Source organism: Clupea harengus, chromosome 13 (genome assembly GCF_900700415.2).
Source record: "Clupea harengus chromosome 13, Ch_v2.0.2, whole genome shotgun sequence".
NCBI classification, from domain to species: Eukaryota; Metazoa; Chordata; class Actinopteri; order Clupeiformes; family Clupeidae; genus Clupea; species Clupea harengus.
In genome coordinates this window covers 1,408,351-1,426,582 of record NC_045164.1, presented here as the reverse complement: position 1 = coordinate 1,426,582, position 18,232 = coordinate 1,408,351, and the positions used below count along the sequence as shown (strand labels likewise).

The window sequence follows — 18,232 nt, the reverse complement described above, 5'->3', positions numbered from 1 at the left end:
GACAAGGTGGGTTAGTCATTCGAGAACTCCTGTGTCATGGCAGAGTTACAGTACGGTGTGCAGAGACAAAGGGGAAACAGCTGTCGTTCATTAATAAATTACTCTGCAGTTCTGGTAGACTGAATATATCATTACCATGATCATGCATTCATACACACAAGTTTGGCAAGCAGAAATCATGAAACTATCTGGTTATGCCAGTATATTTGTTCTCCCATTTTTCTCTAGTGCCAGGACAATGGTCAAGATGGAGCTCTTTTTTGGTAATACAAGGTTTGGAGCTCTGCAACTATCATTATAACCAAAGAGTGGAACACATCGCTTTCATTTATTTACGTGTTTATTTAAGTGTTTTTTTTGTTCTTTTATTTCTACATTATTCTTTACGGATCATGACATTGCTTACATTTCTATAGGTTCATACCCAATGCATTGTTTTTTAACATAAGATTGTAAGTAGTTATATAGACATCCTAGTGATACCAAAGCACTACTTTCCTGTTATTACTAGAAAAGTGCTACTCCAAGTGTTTGTGCGTGTTTGAATGTGCGTGCAATTATGCAGTAGTGTTCACATAGTGAAATGGGCTCTTCTCTTGTGGCCTTTGCAACGGATTAATGTGCAATCAGTGTGGATTTGATGTTTCCTGACAGCGCAGCACGCCGTAATACTGCTGTATTAGTTTCACTGGCCGTCTCCCTACCCCTCCTGCAGGCACTGCAAAACTCGCCCATTCGATGCCTCAGAGGACGGACTGACCACACACAGGTAAGCCCCTTATCCGCGAGATGTACCCTCCCCCAAAATGAATGGTGCACTCCTGTGAGACATGTTTGTGTGTGTGTGTGTGTGTGTGTGTGTCTATATGTGATGTCACAAGAGCAGAGAAGGACGTGGACTTTAAGCAGGTTTTATTTTGTTGGTAATCCCTCTGCGATTGCCAGAGTGAGTAAAATGTCCAGAGTGGGGCCGGATCAGATCTGCGGGATTAACCCAAGCCCCTACCCTGCACCAATCCTCTCCCAACTGTCTCTTTCTCTCGCCCTCTCTCTTTTTTTCTCTCTCCTCCCATCCTGTCCTGTCCCGTGTGATTGAGCCCGTTTTCCCGGCACTGCTGCCATGGAGTCAAGGGTCCACACTTTCTGACTGCCTTCGGAGTGTGTGTATGCCTGAGGGAAAGAGAAAAAGGTGTCCTCTTTCTCCTCCTCATCGCGAGCACTGAGCAACAATATTTTCAGCGAGATAAATTATTCACAGAACCACTGCCAGGAGGAAGCCACCTGATAGTGTGACCTCAGGAAAGTGAAGTGGAGAGAGAGAGAGAGGCACAGAGAGACTGAGAGAGGGGGAGACCTGAAGAGAAGATAGAAGAAAAATTCCGTCTGGATATCAGGTGAAAAACGATCCCTCCCTTTTTTTCATTCGTTCTTTTTATTCCCTTCCTTTTTCTCTACGCTCCACTTCCTCTTCATCTTCCCTCCTGACGTAACTTGGTAACCGAAGACGTGAAAGCAAAAGAAGCCCAGGTGGCTGCCAAGCTCCTTTTCTGGCCTGCGCGACACATCTCTGTTTTCAGATGCTGGTCTCCAGTAAGCAGCTACCCATCGGCCGCTCCCACAGCTGGGACACCCTGGGGGGTCCGGAGTGTCAGTGGGGGCCAGAGCGGGTGCCAGAGAGCATGTACGATCAGCAGCAGGGCCGCCTCTCCGTGCGACGCAACTCAGTCAGCTACGGCAGTGAGGCAGCGGGGGGCCAGGGCTGGTATGAACCCCCGTCTGGAGTGCATCCCCCTGACCTGGATCTGAAACGAGACCCGTACTCCTACCAGGAGTCACTCTACAGTCAGGGCTTTGTGGATCGGCAGGACCCACGAGCAATGAGGAAGTGCTCTGTGCCGGAGTTGAACAGCCACTACAACCGGCCCCCTGTCGCCAACTGCGGGACTCTGCCTCCCCAGGATTACTACCCGCAGGACCCGGCGCTGACGCCCCGCCAGCTGGATGACCCCCGTGCGTTTTATCGGGGTGGAGAGCAGACACAGCCTCACCCACTGAGCCGGTCCGCCTCGCACTATGGGATGAACGCGAGCATGACTGGGGGTCCACCCTCTGCGGCCCCTCCCTCCGCCCATGAGATGGGACTTAGGTACCGTGAGCCATCCGTGTCTATTCCTCCTCCACCAAACACCCCTGGCCCGAAGATGGTGCCCAGTCGCGAGCCATCACCGGTCCGTTACGCTACAGAACCTTCGTCCCCAAGGTATGGATCAGAACCGCCTACACTTGCAGGACGAAATGCCTACACTGATGTTAACAGAGTTGTGGACCCCCGCCAACCTGCTGCCACTTGTCTGGTTGTGGACCCTGCCTCCCAAGGTATCGATGTAAATGGTGGGTCCCGTGGGATGGTGGTACGACAGGAGAGCCCTACGCCCTACAGCCCCATGCAGCAACAAATGCAGCTAACCCAGCAGTTGCAGCAGCAGATGCAGGCAGTGCAACTGCAGCAGATGCAGCAGGCTCAGCAACTGCAGCAGCAGATGCAACCTGCAGCACAACTGCAGCAGCAGATGCAGCCATCCATGCAACAGCTTCCGCAGCAGATCCAGCCTCCCATGCAGCAAGTCCCCCAGCAAGTGGCGCCACCAATGCAGCAAGTTCAGCAGCCAATGCAGCAGCTCCCTATGCAGCAACAGCAACTGCAGCCAGTGCCACCAGTGCAACCGCAGATGCAGATGCAGATGCAGCCAGTCCAGCCAGCACCTCAGCCAATGCAGCCAGCGGTGCAGCAGATGGCACAAGTGCAGCAAATGTCACCAGTCCCCCAGCAGGTCCAACCAGCGCCCCCCCCTGTGAACTCCCTCTACGACCCCAGTGCTGCCTCCATGGTCCCTCAGAGCTCGGTGCTACCTGCTCACCCCATGTCTCTTCCTCCTCCACCAGCTCAGACTGTACCGCCGACCCCTGTGGCTCAAGCCCCTCCTGCAGACCCCAAAAGGATGGCCGACCCAGAGTTCCTAGCTCTACTCCGCAACGATGGCGTGTCGGAGAGCACCATAACGTCTCTGCTCCAGCAGGGCTTCGACAGTGCGGGCATGCTGGCTGTGATGGAGGAGAACGACGTCCGCTCTGTGGCGCCCAACCTTGGGCAGGCCCGGGTGCTGTCCCGGGTGGCTCTGAGCTGCAAGCGGCCCGCCGAGGCCCCTCAGCCCACCCCCCAGCACAACCCCAACCACCTGGGGGCTATGCCACCATCACGGGGCCGCTCCAACAGCTTCAGCCACCGCAGCGACGTGTACCAGCCTCACCACAACATGAGCCTGGGCATCGGGGTGGGCATGGAGTCCCAGATGCTGACCGCTCCACCCACTCCTATGCAGACCCTCTCTCCCAGGTTTGGGGAGGCGATAGGCAGGAGGCCCAGCAGCGCCCCGTCCCAGCATCTCTTAGAGACTACCGGAGGGTACCCACCAGGGCCAAGGACCCCAGGAGCTTACAGCGGAGCCATGGTGCCGGTCCAGCCTCGCCCCATGTCGGCCTACTCCTCACAGCCCTCCTTGCACATGTCCCAACACATGGCAGCTCTGCCGCACCAAATGTCAGGCATGTCACATCAAATGCAAGCGTTGCCCGGGCCGCCACAGATCCAGCAGATCCAGGCCATGCCTCAGCACCTGCCCGCCGTGCCTCAGCATCTGGCCATGACCCCCCAACCACCCCAGCAGGCACCTAAGGCCTACTCCACCAACTACACCGTGCCCATGGAGTTGATGAAACGCGACCGCAGCCTGGTGCCACTCACACCCATGCACAGCCCCCACCACAGCCCGCAGGCCATGCGTAAGCCTGGACAGGTGGTGCCCTCGGACGGGACAATGGTGTCCATGGGCACGGCCATGCAGGCCCAGAGCGCCAGCCTGGCAAATCAGAAACTCAGCCGTCGCACCGGCCCACCGGTCATCTGCTCCACTATGGCATCCCCCGAAACAAGTAAAGTGAAAATCCTCATCCTCCACTCCTCCCACCCTGCTCCTCTCCTCTCCCCCCTCCTCAACCATGTCGCTCTCTCCCTATCTACAACATCTGTCCTTGAGTGAGTGAGTGTGGCTCTGCATAGTTCTTCATGCTCCTGATTGGACTAAAGCTCCAATTCCATCTGTAAGTAGGCCAGTGCGCTTTAGATCCATCCTCCTTCCCTCCCAGTGTGCGTTTCACTGTTTTATTTTTTTGATGGATGTATGTTAAGTTTCAGTTCACTTGCCCTTAGATATGTGGATCCACTCTGTCTTTATATGTACATTAAGTGCACATTGTTTTTAAAACTGAAATACTATACATAATGTAGAAGTGTGTGTGTGTGTGTGTGTGTGTGTGTGTGTGTGTGTGTGTGTGGAGAGAAGGTTACAAGAGGGAGAGTACAGCTTTTCATTGCATTTGCACTTTTGCTGATGTCGATTGAAGAGGTATTCATGATTTTTAGTGTAATAAATGTACTGAATTAAATCTTTTAGAATAATGCAGCTTCAGAGTTACTGTTCTGTCAGTCATATTATAGGAAGTGTGAGTTTTTCAGTTGCATGGAACACACAGGCATTTAAATATTCCCTTGTACTGTTTGAATTGTGGTTTTCGCCAAAGTGAGTTCCTTAAGAATAAGGTTAAAATGGCTGCTATACTTTAGATGGGTTTAGATGTTTCAGTGTGTCCCCAGCCCCCTGTGGTACAGGGGAAACACAAGCATAGGGTCACTTACAGTAATCAATACTTAAGGGGCTACTGTTTCTTATTTTAAGATGATCTGAAAAGGACTCTTCTATTGTGAGAAATGAGGTCAAACATAGTTGTATTTTTGTGGCATGAATCAAGCAGAGGGTGTTCCTGAGTATCATTTCAGTGGACTGTATGAAGGTGTGAGTTTAGTCTGTAAAGATTCATATTTGTTGTATTTTGAATTACATTACAGATCTCCTTCAAGAGAGGATGGTATACTAATCATTAACTGGTTGTATGTAATTTATGAGCTGTTATTTGGCTAGAACACAGAAATAGAGCTGATGTCACACCATTTGCGTTGATGATTACTTCTTACTTTCTTACATATTACTGGAGATAGTAATTGGAGTTGAGTTGTAGGACTTTACAGTAAAGCTGCAGGATACTATACGTACAGTAAAGCTGCAGAAGTTTTAGAAATGTCAACTTTTTCTATGCTCCCCGATAATCCACAGAATGATCCGGCCTTAAGGTCACTGTCTTGACTAAACTGCAATGTGTTCAACTGTTCTTTTTTTCTTTCATTCAGGTAATAACTATTGCTTATTTTCTTTCCTTAACTGGCGGCTTTTCTTTTTAAAAATCAATCATCTGCCTCAACCTCGTTGTTTCTAAACAGGAACAGGACCTTTTTTCAAATATTCAGCTTAATAATCATATAGTGTGTTGCCAAAGGAAGCAAACCCAGGCCTTCACGGGGCCGAGGGACTCCATTCGGTTTAGCATTCCCTCATATTCACATATACAGTCACAACTTGTGGGCTCTTGCAATATAACTATGTAAAGGCTTCACTTTACCTTATACAAAGCACCAACTCAGAAGAAGCATGTCATGCCATCAGGCTTAGTTTCACACAGTTATGCATTATTTGGCTCACTATGGCTTCAGTGGTAGTTCCAACGATTGCCATAGAACATACAGTAGTTTAAGAAAGAATTGTTAATTTGATCCATTAAACTTCCTTAGTTTCATTGCAAATTTGAGCTGTTAAACTTCATTAGTTTCATTGCAAATTTGAGCTGTTAAACTTCATTAGTTTCATTGCAAATTTGAGCTGTTAAACTTCATTAGTTTCATTGCAAATTTGAGCCATTAAACTTCATTAGTTTCATTGTACATTTGATCCATTAAACTTTCTTAGTTATTTCAAAAGCAAGAGCGCCTGTGGTGACAAGAGGAAGTCTGAACTCTGATTCCTCTGAAGTTCTTTGACCCTGGATGTTTGTCATGTGTCACAACAGATACAGCGTTTTTCTCCCTGATGGGAAAGATGTCAGTTCCACCTCACTGGATAGTTTGACAGGCAGGCATTTGACTGCGAGACTGACATTTTAAACCCCTGCCTGCCCGTGTCAACACTGTTTCATTTCTCACATCTTCATTCAAGCTGCTGACTTAAAGAGGCAACAAAAATGCCTGTCACCATCTTCCCTAATTACTTTAACTCTACTGTAAGAATTAACAAGATGAAGTATTTTCTGAGTAGAAAGATACAAAGCCAGTAGTGTGGCATCTCTATTGAAAGCCTTTATTATGCCAACAAAGATAGACACACGGTTGGACTGAGCCTGTTATATTTGATATGCTCGTCCAGAATGACGAGAAACTTCAGTCCTCTCCGTTTTGTAGTTTTGTTTGTCGTGACTATGATTGGACACCAGAGTATCTGGTCTTACTGATTGCCTGGTTGAGTTGCATGAAGAACTTAAATAATAATCGGTTACTGTTGGAGGACGGGGCACCTGGATCCCGTATGTTCATTATCCTTCTTCACACTGATAGAGTTATATATAGTGGACCACATGGTCACATCATACACTTTGGATATAAAAGGTATATCAATTTGCATCCATGTTGTATTGATCTGCCTTTAATTTCTGTATTTCTATATTATTTATTGTATCCTAGAAAGAATATAGTGTGTATGAGCAGTGAATTTCAGTCAGATTTATGTAGTATCTATGACTGTGTTGTGTAGTATATTCTAAGTCTATGGTGATATTTTCTGAAAAGAAAAGGCAGTCCCTGAAACCAGACACCAGGATAACACCCCTGGTGATCTCTGGTAGTACCTCCCCTTTGACTAATAATGACCATAAATGGTCATGTGGGTGGTCCCAGGCTTCAGTTCCACCTTCTCTGTGAGGAAAGTCCATGTATCTATGGAAATGAAGCCATCCGTAACAGGACCGTAACAGTAGTACAGGTCAGTGAGAACGCGACACACTAGCCTCTTTCATGTCATGACTAGCCTCGTGCTGTCTCTCTGTGTGTTATGCGTGTGTGTGTGTGTGTGTGTGTGGTTTTGCCTAGATTGTAGATTATAGATTAAATGGATTTGTGTAGCTCCCCCCGATGCAATGTGACGTGGGCGTGTGTGCGTGCATAAAGGATTATTCTGTGTTGGGCCACTGTAGTCGACAGTCATGGGCATGACTTTGTTGTCATTTGATGGAGAAGCAGAGAATGGCGTTGCTGTACGTTGGCAGGAAAGAGAGAGCGCAGAGAAGAGAGGGAGAAAGGGGGATACTTGAGGGCTGTAATGGGTGGGAGAGCTGCACCTTTACTCCAATTCCCCATGCCCATAATTACTGCTGCCAGGTCTGAGAGGGGGGAGGAGCCTCTGATGTAATCAGCCCTTGAAGCAGGAGATCAGATTATGCATCACTGAGGGGGCGTGTTTTGGGACCAGGGATTGGTGTGTGTGTTATTGTTTGTTTGTGTGTGTGTGTTATTGTTTGTGTGTGTGTGTGTGTGTGTGTGTGTGTTATTGTATATGTGTGTGTGTGTGTGTGTGTGTTGATATCTCTGTATGTTTTTGGTTTAAAACAGATTCAAGAAGGGATGGAGTAAACTTATATTGTTTATATATATATTGTTTCACAACTTTCTGCGACAAAAATGCAACCCTAGTTGTACATCTTCAGTTTAAGACACTGAGCACCTGATGACATAGTACAGGTTCAGATGGGGCTGGGAGTAGAGTGTGGTGTGACAGTAGAATGAAATCAGAAAATAGGAAAAACATAAAGAGATTTACATGGAGGAAGAGAAATTTATGTCCAACTCAGCAGATTCATTCATGTTTGTGATTGCGGGGGAGGGTAGCAATGAGAGTGATGGAGAGATGAAGACAGTGAGGGATTACTGTGGTCAAATCCCATATTGCCATCTGTACAGCCAGGAGAGGGGAGTAGTGTGTGTGTTTGTCTCTCTGTGTGTGTCTGTGTGTGTGTGTGTTTGTGTGTGTGTGTGTTTGTAATGTATGTGTATGGAAGTGTGTGGGTGGGTGTGTGTGTGTGTGTGTGTGTGTGTGTGTGTGTGTGTGTGTGTGTGTATGCGCTCAGGTCTGTGAGTTTGTGTGTGTGTGTGTGTTTGTAATGTATGTGTGTGGATGTGTGTTTGTGTGTGTGTGTGTGTGTGTGTGTGTGTGTGTGTGTGTGTGTGTGTATGCGCTCAGGTCTGTGAGTTTGTGTGTGTGTGTGTGTGTGTGTGTGTGTGTGTGTGTGTGTATGCGCTCAGGTCTGTGAGTTTGTGTGTGTGTGTGTGTTTGTAATGTATGTGTGTGGAAGTGTGTGGATGTGTGTTTGTGTGTGTGTGTGTGTGTGTGTGTGTGTGTGTGTTTGCTTGATGTGGAAGTGCATAAACGTATGTCTGTGTGTGTGAGGGGGTAGGGAGAGATGTCTGTAATCCCTCTGAAATGAATGAACAGATTATAGTCTCCACTTGAAAATTATTGGGTATCTGCTGTGGGGAAGTATGGAGATGTCCTAAACACGTAATCACACAATAATACCTCTTTATTTATATTTTTAAATGAGCCATGCAGCCCGGTTAAAAACATGTTCTAATGTATGCATATGAAACATGGATGTTCTGTCAGATTCTGTCTTGTTCTGGTAAATGAATGTTGTGTAGTCCCGGTGGATTTTATCCTTGACCCCTTACTCTTAGTCTTTGACACCGAGGCTAGAAATGCACGATACTTAAGTGTATGAATTAGTATGTAGTCATTTAACAAATGCTTCTCTAAGCCGATGCAACATGCAATCGCGTGTCAGAATATTGTTTAGATGACAAGACGGATACTCTCCAGATGTTTGACACATGACCTTAGCACTTCAAGGATCATGATCACGCAATTCAGTAATAGAAAATAAATATGCTAAGCGGTCATTTAGTCAGATAACTATCGTATATCAATACAAATATTGTAAAAATCAAAAGGAAACTTTCATGGACGTGTATTTTGAGACAATATCTGCAATATAAAGACTGTGTCCAGAATCTGTCACTGTACAGTATTATACAAAGCGAGCAATATTTCTGATAGCCTATATCTGTGCCATAGTTGTTAAGCTTCTTAAATATGTCCTCATTTTTTTCTCTGGAAACATTACAGGACCCCGACGAATCTGTAAAATAATGATTCTCTGGTTGACTATTAATGTAATGCAGGATAGTGTTTCGTTGTGATGCTGTGAATAACACGTATTAATGTGGGCTAATATGCTACAGAATGTTTGACTAGGCTACAAATACTCCACAACAGAAGTGATGAAGCACTAAACGTCTCCTGAATATTTTCAGATATGTCACCATCATCATGTTTTGTCATTGGGTAAAGCTTAGAGCCAGAGAAACACACCAGGAATGTTTATGTTTTATTTGAGTAAGTCTGCTAATATAGTATGGGAGTCGACCGGAAGTTTGTAGTTTTTAGTGTCCAAAGAAAAAATCCCTATGGAAAAATGAACGGGTTTTCGGAATATCGGTGAAAATAAGGTGTGAGCGAAACAACGGCAGTAGAAAATCTAGGCAAACGGTTTGGTGAGTTGAAATGTAGTTATCAGTCGTTTTTTTGTAACGAACTGTTGTCTTTTCTCGTAAAAAAAGTTGTTGCTGTCGCTACCAATATGCTAAAGCAGAAAATGAATGGACTACATGGTGTCACTTATCAACACGAGGGACTCTAGAGTGGTATCCATGGTTACAAACAACTCTTGACTCACTCCAAGGTTTCTTATATCGTTACAGCTCTAGCGCCGAAAACTTCTGATTTATTGTATTCACCAGATTGTGGCTATCAAATACTTAGGCAATCGATGTGTTTATTTAAGATGACTTCATTGTTGTGAGAACACTTGCAAATCCTGATTGGTAAAGCTAGCTATGGTTAGCTTCTGTTCTGGTGACGCATTAAGCTAAGTGACCTGCCTGTAGTCTGTTATTTTTCGCTGGCAGCAGGGGGACAGCACTTTTAACGTGCATTTTATCGAAGGCAGGGTCTCTCAAGCAGTTATTTAACTGCCATGGGTATCTTATTGATTTTTCCATTCATTCTCGCAGAGGGATTTTCTTTTTAAAACCGGAACGTGCAAAAATGCAAATCCACCTCATACAAAATGATGACGGTCACTCCCACACTCTATAGAGCAGGTTGAAAACGGTATATTAGCATGGAATCTGTGGTTCAGCAAGTGAACCCACACTCTATAGAGCAGGTTGAAAACGGTATATTAGCAAGGCAGAATTTTCTTTGAAGCACATTGAATTACCACGGTGTATGAATTGTGCTATATAAATAAACTTGCCTTGCCTTGAAAGATTTGGGAGACATTGGACACGTCAGCTTAAGATAGAGAGCGTGAAAGTGAGGAATTATGAGAAGTGTAGTGCAAGAAGAACTAAAGGGATGATTCATGCTGTCACGCTGGTTTCAGCTTGTGCTCATTTTTAAAGAATACTTTGTGTCCTGTCTCTCCCACAAAACTCACAAAATGTTTGAAATCAACAATAAGAGATCTCCGGTATGAAAACTGGAGGGAGACATTTAAGAGAAGCATGAAGGATAGAAGAAAAACACATATGAACCATATGAACAGAACACATGTTCTATCCACATCATCCTCTTTCTCCTCACTGCTGCTTATGACCCTGCATGCTGACTAGTGACTGGCAGAGGGCAAGAGGTCACTCACCCTTGACCTCTCCTACATCACTCCCTCCTCTTCTTGACCCTCGTCCTCTCCTACATCCCTCCCTCATCTTCTTGTTTTGATTGTTTTAAGTCATGGGATGAATGTGGGGGGCCGCGTGTTCCGGACAGGCATTTTGTTTGCATTTGCTTTCTTGACATGCTCTCGTTCTCCTTGATAGCAGTCTCTTCACTCAGTGAAATTCTGCTGATACTGAGTTAGGGGCGAGCAGTGTTGTGAAGACGTGTTGTGTTCTTGTGTGGCTAGGTCGTACTGGAATGATAATAGGGTTCCGAAGTTCCCAAGTGACTGAAGGGAGAGGGTCAGAAGTGCAAGAAAGTTGTTTATCTTTGACTTTCTCTGTTTTGCTCTGTGTTGCAACTCTGAAGTCACAGGACAGTTCATGTCTTGTCCAGTTCATGAACTTCTCCCTTGAGTCGTGAAGGGTGTAGCACCCACATGTCGGGGTTGTATTTGTTTACAGTTTATAGTTTGTAGCAGCGGGATGTGAATGAGAAGTTACTTGTTAAATCACTTTAGGCTGGCGTGATTACTGCAAAAGATTCTAGCCCAGAATTCTGTGTAGAACTAGAATGTTCTGTACAGTACACTCTCTTGCTATATAGAACCTAAAAGTTACATTTATAATGTTTTCAGATAAAGGACACTTTTGGCATGCAACTCTTAATAAGGATTACTGCTAATTCTCAGTCCTCCTATGTGCTGATATCTTGCGCAGATGGCACTTCCCAAATCCAAGCAAACCTCACTTCACCTGTGACCCTTCATTAACAGGAGGAAACTTTAATATGTTTTAGCTCAAGGCTCTAGTGCTTTCTTCATTAACTGCATTTTTCTGCAGAGGCAGAAGGAGGGAGCAGGACAGAAGGGTGTGTGTGTGTGTGGAGGGGGGTTTGCGTGTGTTGAAGGTGGGGGGGTTGACTGCATAACTATTTTTAGTGTTACGCAGATGCTGCAAAACAGTGCTTCATAATCCTATTCTGCCATATCCAAGACAATAACAGGAAGACAGAGAGAGAGCAAGAGATTGGAAGAAAGAGGAAAGGTTTTGCCTCTGTAAGCTTTAAGTCTATAACCCCTCTCTCTCTCTCTCTATCTCTCTGTCGCATTCTCTCTCTCTCTATCTCTATCTCATTCTCTAGGTAACAGGCCTCAGATCATGAACGGGCCGATGCACCCTCGGCCCCTGGTGGCACTGCTGGACGGACGGGACTGCACCGTGGAGATGCCCATCCTGAAAGACCTGGCAACGGTGGCATTCTGCGATGCCCAGTCCACACAGGAGATTCACGAAAAGGTAGAGTCTCTCAGAAACCTCACGTGATGTATCAACAATACAAGAGGGGCGGAACTGGAAGGGTTTGAGTAGACTGGGAGGGGGGATGGAGAGATATGAAACGTGAGATGGAGACAAAGAGGCCCTTTGACCAGGCTGAGATCAGACCAAACAGAATAGATGTACTACTGTCTTCCCAGCTGACTCGATGGTAATGTAAGAGAGAATGTTTGAGTCACACAGACCCCTATGTGTGTATGTGCCTGGGGTTTGTATGCTTCACTGCACTGCTTAAAGCCCAGAGAACACTATTCTCTAGTCCTGTCCTGTCCTCTTATGTCCTTTGAGGTCTTTTCCACTAATCAGCTAAGGCAAAAGTTACTCTCCTTAACCCGTCGTCTCTTTTTTCCCCGTCCTTTTGTGTCTCGCGCGCGCGCGCACACACACACACCCACACACACACACACACACACACACACACACACACACACACACACACACACACACACACACACACACACACACACACACACACACACACACACACACACACACATCAATATCTACAGGTCAGAGTTACTCTCTAGGCAGAGAAGTGACCATGCGTGGATGTGCATATTAGTGCCTAAGGCCCTTGCCTACTTATGACCTCTCTTTACCTCCCAGCTGTGCGTGACTAATGGCTTCACTTTTGCTGGATGACAGCTAGCCCTGTCTGTCAGGCAGTTATTGGTTATAGGCTGCAGATAACTGGATTTTAAGATATTTGTGGGTTAGATTTGTTGGAGAATAATAAGACGATTAGAGGGTTCAGCTATTCTGACATTGTCTGTCTAAATCTTCCCATGCAAAGCCTGACCCCTTAAAAGAAGTAACTTCAAAGTAATTAAGCAAAGCTGGTGGGATGATATGAATTTCATTATTTACCACAGACACGGACGTATTAAACAATGTGTTGTACAAGATGTGTTTTCCAACCACACAGTCTAATCTATGATATACTCTGTGCACACCATGTTTCATGTTGCTGAAACAGTAACACTTCCTCTGACTCTGCTGACTCTTCACTTGAAGTGTATGATTTGAAACATATGGCAGAATAACCCCTTTCGACAGACATGTTAAAGGCATAATTTCAAATGTGGCACATTGTAAGAAAAGAATTCACTGTTGACATAAACTGTGTATGTGTGTGTGTTATTTATGTGTGTGTGTGTGTGTGTGTTATTTATGTGTGTGTGTGTGTGTGTGTGTATTAGGTGCTGAATGAAGCGATAGGGGCGATGATGTACCACACTATCACTCTTACGCGAGAGGACCTAGAGAAGTTCAAGGCCCTTCGCATCATCATTCGCATCGGCAGTGGCTATGACAACATTGACATCAAAGCAGCCGGAGACCTAGGTATGACACGACAAACTCTTATCACTGAAAGTTTTTGCACTGACACCAAAGAAGCCCAGTTTGAATTCAAATATTTAGCAGTGTGTCAGAGTCAACATCATTTCACTGTAGCTTACCTCATTTGCCTTGCTGTTCACTCACTTGTGTTAATGTTGGCTCTAAATAGGTACCTGACATATTACTGCATGTCAATGTTAGGGGCTTTTCATTGGCATTATTAATTGGTAGTTCCTATCCGAACCACAACCCTGCTCCTGCTCCCTCCCTCAGGCATTGCGGTGTGCAACATTCCCTCGGCTGCGGTGGAGGAGACGGCCGATTCCACGCTGTGCCACATCCTGAATCTGTACCGCAGGCACACCTGGCTGTACCAGGCGCTGCGCGAGGGCACCCGCGTCCAGAGCGTGGAGCAGATCAGAGAGCTGGCGTCAGGGGCGGCACGCATCCGTGGGGAGACACTCGGCCTCATCGGCTTCGGTGAGAGAGAGAGAGAGAGAGAGAGAGAGAGAGAGAGAGGCGTGAGAAATAGATGAGGAGAGACATTAATTAAAGAAAGATTTAGAAGATTAAAGAAATTAAAGATAAATGATAGTGATATAGGCTCAGATACTATTTTGGGATTTTGCCTTAGGAACAAAAAATTAGTTGGCATGTTAGACTGCAAAAATGACACCTACTAGTGCTACAGCTAACTTTGTCCATGTGTTTTCCTGTGTGTGTGTGTGTGTGTGTGTGTGTGTGTGTGTGTGTGTGTGTGTGTGTGTGTGTGTGTTCTCAGGCCGATCTGGACAGGCAGTGGCAGTCCGCGCCAAAGGCTTTGGCTTCAATGTGATTTTCTACGACCCCTACCTCCAGGATGGGCTGGAGCGATCGCTAGGGGTCACGCGTGTGTACACACTCCAAGACCTGCTCTACCAGAGCGACTGTGTGTCCTTACACTGCAATCTCAATGAGCACAATCACCACCTAATCAATGACTTCACCATCAAACAGGTATGCACTCTCACACACACTGTATCTCTCAGTATGCAAGTTCAGAGAAAATGCACAGCAATCTTGCTGCGATGGATTGCACACATGGCTGAGTAACCATAGCCTATCTTTTGCTGCCCCCTTGTGGCGATGGCTAGTAATGCAGTTACCTGTCTCTTTCCTTCACTGAAATTCAATGTAATCACAGGGCACCGTGGTCTATTTACTCCCATTTTCTTATGCCCATATGACTCTGTTAGTCATCGTATGACGACTAATTGTATGTGTGTGAATTTCCGTGCCTTGTAGATGCGTCAGGGAGCATTCCTGGTGAACTCTGCACGGGGTGGCCTGGTGGATGAGAAAGCTCTGGCTCAGGCTCTGAAGGAGGGCAGAATACGGGGAGCAGCCCTGGACGTCCACGAGAGCGAGCCCTTCAGGTAAAGGGGTCGTGTACCTGACTGTACCTGTGAGAGACCGACTAAAGGAAGCTGAATAAAGTTGAGAAACGTCCTTTTTCATTGTCGCACTCTCCTGAATTCCTCTGTTTTCTATCTTAGCAGTTTCGCCCAGGGTCCCCTTAAAGACGCGCCCAATCTGATCTGCACTCCACACACAGCCTGGTACAGTGAGCAGGCCTCGCTGGAAATGAGGGAAGCGGCCGCCACAGAGATCCGCAGAGCCCTCCTCGGTGAGTGTCCTCTTAGTCACACACACACACTCTCAGAGGTGCTGGCTCTCCTGGGTTTGGTGAGTCAGGTGCATGGAGGTACTATATAGACCTAGAGAGACTGACTGATCACATCTCACATTCTTTTCAATGACCTATGCTATGCTGGCCCTAGAAGTAAGAAAATGGCTGCCAACAACTAGCATCATGGTGCTTAGTTTTGGCACCAAAACAATGACCAGCCAACAACTGGACTGCAAATGCCACATGACCGATGACTGTAGTAACCAACACTGATTGGCCGCATGTGTGCATTATTAAAACTGGCCTGCGCGCAACAAACATCTTGGCACCAAAATGGCTGATGCTGACTGAGTAAAGCCAGCCCTCTGGTCAGATGTGGGTGCGCTGTGGTGATGTGTCTCCTCTGTTTTGGCCTACTGTAGGGCGGATCCCAGACAGCCTCAGGAACTGCGTCAACAAGGAGTTCTTTGTGACAACGGCCCCATGGGGGATGATGGAGCAACAGATGCAACCTGAACTCAATGGAGCTGCCTATGGGTAGGCTGTGTGACTGCAAACCTGCTGTCTGGTTCTCTGTCCATCCGTGTACACCCGCCTCTGTGTCTGTGTGTCTGTCTATACCCGCCTCTGTGTCTGTGTGTCTGTCTATACCTGCCTCTGTATCTGTCTGTGTGTCTATACCTGCCTCTGTATCTGTGTGTCTATCTATACCTGCCTCTGTATCTGTCTGTCTGTCTGTCTGTCTATACCTGCCTCTGTATCTGTCTGTCTGTCTATCTATACCTGCCTCTGTATCTGTGTGTCTGTCTATACCTGCCTCTGTATCTGTCTGTCTGTCTATACCTGCCTCTGTATCTGTCTGTCTGTCTATACCTGCCTCTGTATCTGTCTGTCTGTCAATACCCACCTCTGTGTCTTTCTGACTGTCTGTCTGTCAATACCTGCCTCTGTGTCTGTTCTCTGTCCATCTATCTATCTATTAATCTGCCAGTGGTTAGATCCTCTGACTGCAAACCTGTTGCCTGGTAATCTGTCCATCTCTGTAAACTTGCCTCTGTGCCTCTCTATGGGTGTATGCCTGTGCCTATCTATGTTCTTGACTATATCCCTGTTTCTATATCTGCCTCTGTTATCCTGCCTCTGTTTCTCTATCTACCTCTGTTTGTCTATCTGTCTGCAGCCATTCATCTGCCTGTATGCCTATCTGACTGTATGCCTGCCTGTCTAACTATCATTTTCCTAATCTCACACTGCCTCAATTTCTTGCTTCTTCAACACAGCCGTCAGGTACAGGCCATTTCCCCAGGGGGTATGCAGGATAAAATGTATACGTAAATCCAGGTAAATATATACATGCCAGAAGATCTCTATTGCTCCCCAAGGAAACGGGGAAAAAAACACATTCCTATTACTACATTTTCCCATTATAACTAACATTGTATGAAAGATCCACAATCCTTCACATTCCTATTTAAAAACACAGATTTTTTCTGGTTTGTGTTTATGTGTTTTTCTACATTTATTCATAATTCGGACTCACTGTCTCACAAGTTAACATCAGAAGATAACGACCCTGTCAGACCATGACTTCAGTTGTTGACATAATAGATAATTCAGGTTGTTAACCCCACACAACCATACTCTGTGAACCTGTTTTTATCTAGAACCCTTTTAGATTGGACATATATTTTTGCTGTCCAACACCCCCTTTTTTGTTTTTCTCCCTGTGTGTGTGTTTCCGTATGTGTGTTTGGGTGTGTGTGTGTGTGTGGGTGTGTGGTGTGTGTGTGTTTGTGTGCGTGTGTGTTTGTGTCTGGTGTGTGTATGTGTGTGTGTGTCGGTGTGTGTGTGTGTGTGTGTGTGTGTGTGTGTGTGCACGTGCGTGTGTGTGTATGTGTGTGTGTGTCTGGTGTGTGTATGTGTGTGTGTGTCGGTGTGTGTGTGTGTGATGTGTGTGTGTGTTTGTGTGTGTGTGTGTGTGTGTGTGTGTGTGCACATGCGTGTGTGTGTGTGCACTTGTGAAATGTCACTATCACTCTCAACGAGTCTGCCTGGCACAGGTATCCTCACGGTGCGGTGGATGTGCATCCAGGTAGTGCTGGCAGAGAGCAGGGAGGGAGTGAGATGCCGGGAGGGGGGCCCATCTCCCACTCTATGCCCGGGGGACCTCCACCTAGCCAGACCCACAAGCACACCAGTGACCACAGAGAACACCTGACTGCTGAACCATGATCTACGGCAAGCCAGGGATGACTGACAGTACCTGCCTGTCCACTCAAGCAACCATTCACTAACATCCACCGTCAGTTTCATGAAACACAAGACAATCACAATCCAGAACCAAAGAGCAATAACACCGCAAGTTCACTGCATCACGGAGGGAGGACTGTGTCTCAGTATCATGTATCACGACAGCAAGAAACACATTCTTTCAGGATGCTGTGGTGTGTTTGAAAGTGTTGCTATGAAATGATTTTTGCAGGTACTAATATCTCTGCTGGTTTGAGAGGATGGAGCCACATTATAGGTGATTTAATTGACCACACCCATTTCCTGTCCTGGGCCAATCAGTGGCAATAGCATTCCTTTCAGCCTTTCCTATCTAACCTGCTCTGTCATTTTCTGCTTTGTCTTTACACTATTGATTTTTATCCGTCATCTAGATGGTTTTGCTGTTCACACACCGTTTATTATTGATTTAGTTTGAACTGGTAAAAATGATGTTACATATACTAAACATTCAGTCAATATTTTCCTGTAATAGTCAGCTTTGAAGACCTCCTGGCAGCTATTTTTATGAAAAAATACTTCAACATGGTTTCCTAAGAGAATATCGTTTAAACAATTGTCAGTGTTGCTTTTCAGTTCTTTGTCACAGATGTTTTGGTTTTTTTAAATTTCACACTCAAATTCATTCAGAGTGTTAGTTACTTTTTGCTCATAACTTCCTCTTGTATCGGGAGCTAAGAGAAATACAGGAAGGGAAGGTTTAAAGGAAAAAAATGAAACATTTGACTCAGGAAGAAGCATCATTACTAAACACAACATTGAGAAAACCAACTGTGAGATGCCTCTCTCGCATATTCTTTGCGTTAGACAGAAAACATTGGTTG

General features: G+C 45.9%; 1 protein-coding gene across 1 annotated transcript; it reads left to right on the top strand.

Moving 5' to 3' along the window:
* The first annotated feature begins 784 nt into the window (after positions 1–784).
* LOC105902259 (altered inheritance of mitochondria protein 3-like) lies at positions 785–17,315 on the top strand. Its single transcript, XM_031579215.2, has 10 exons — positions 785–3,990; positions 11,916–12,070; positions 13,309–13,453; positions 13,724–13,930; positions 14,232–14,446; positions 14,735–14,865; positions 14,989–15,116; positions 15,542–15,656; positions 16,400–16,460; positions 17,180–17,315. The coding sequence occupies exons 1-9, from the start codon at positions 1,578–1,580 to the stop codon at positions 16,452–16,454; spliced, it is 3,564 nt and encodes a 1,187-aa protein (XP_031435075.1). The 5' UTR covers positions 785–1,577; the 3' UTR covers positions 16,455–16,460; positions 17,180–17,315.
* The last annotated feature ends 917 nt before the right edge of the window (positions 17,316–18,232 follow it).

Bases quoted from the DNA above. Each gene is read 5' to 3' on its own strand.
- LOC105902259 (XM_031579215.2), top strand. From the start codon at position 1,578: ATGCTGGTCTCCAGTAAGCAGCTACCCATCGGCCGCTCCCACAGCTGG. The intron at 13,454-13,723 runs GTATGACACGAC...TCCCTCCCTCAG, and splicing joins CAAAGCAGCCGGAGACCTAG to GCATTGCGGTGTGCAACATT. The intron at 14,866-14,988 runs GTAAAGGGGTCG...CTATCTTAGCAG, and splicing joins CACGAGAGCGAGCCCTTCAG to TTTCGCCCAGGGTCCCCTTA.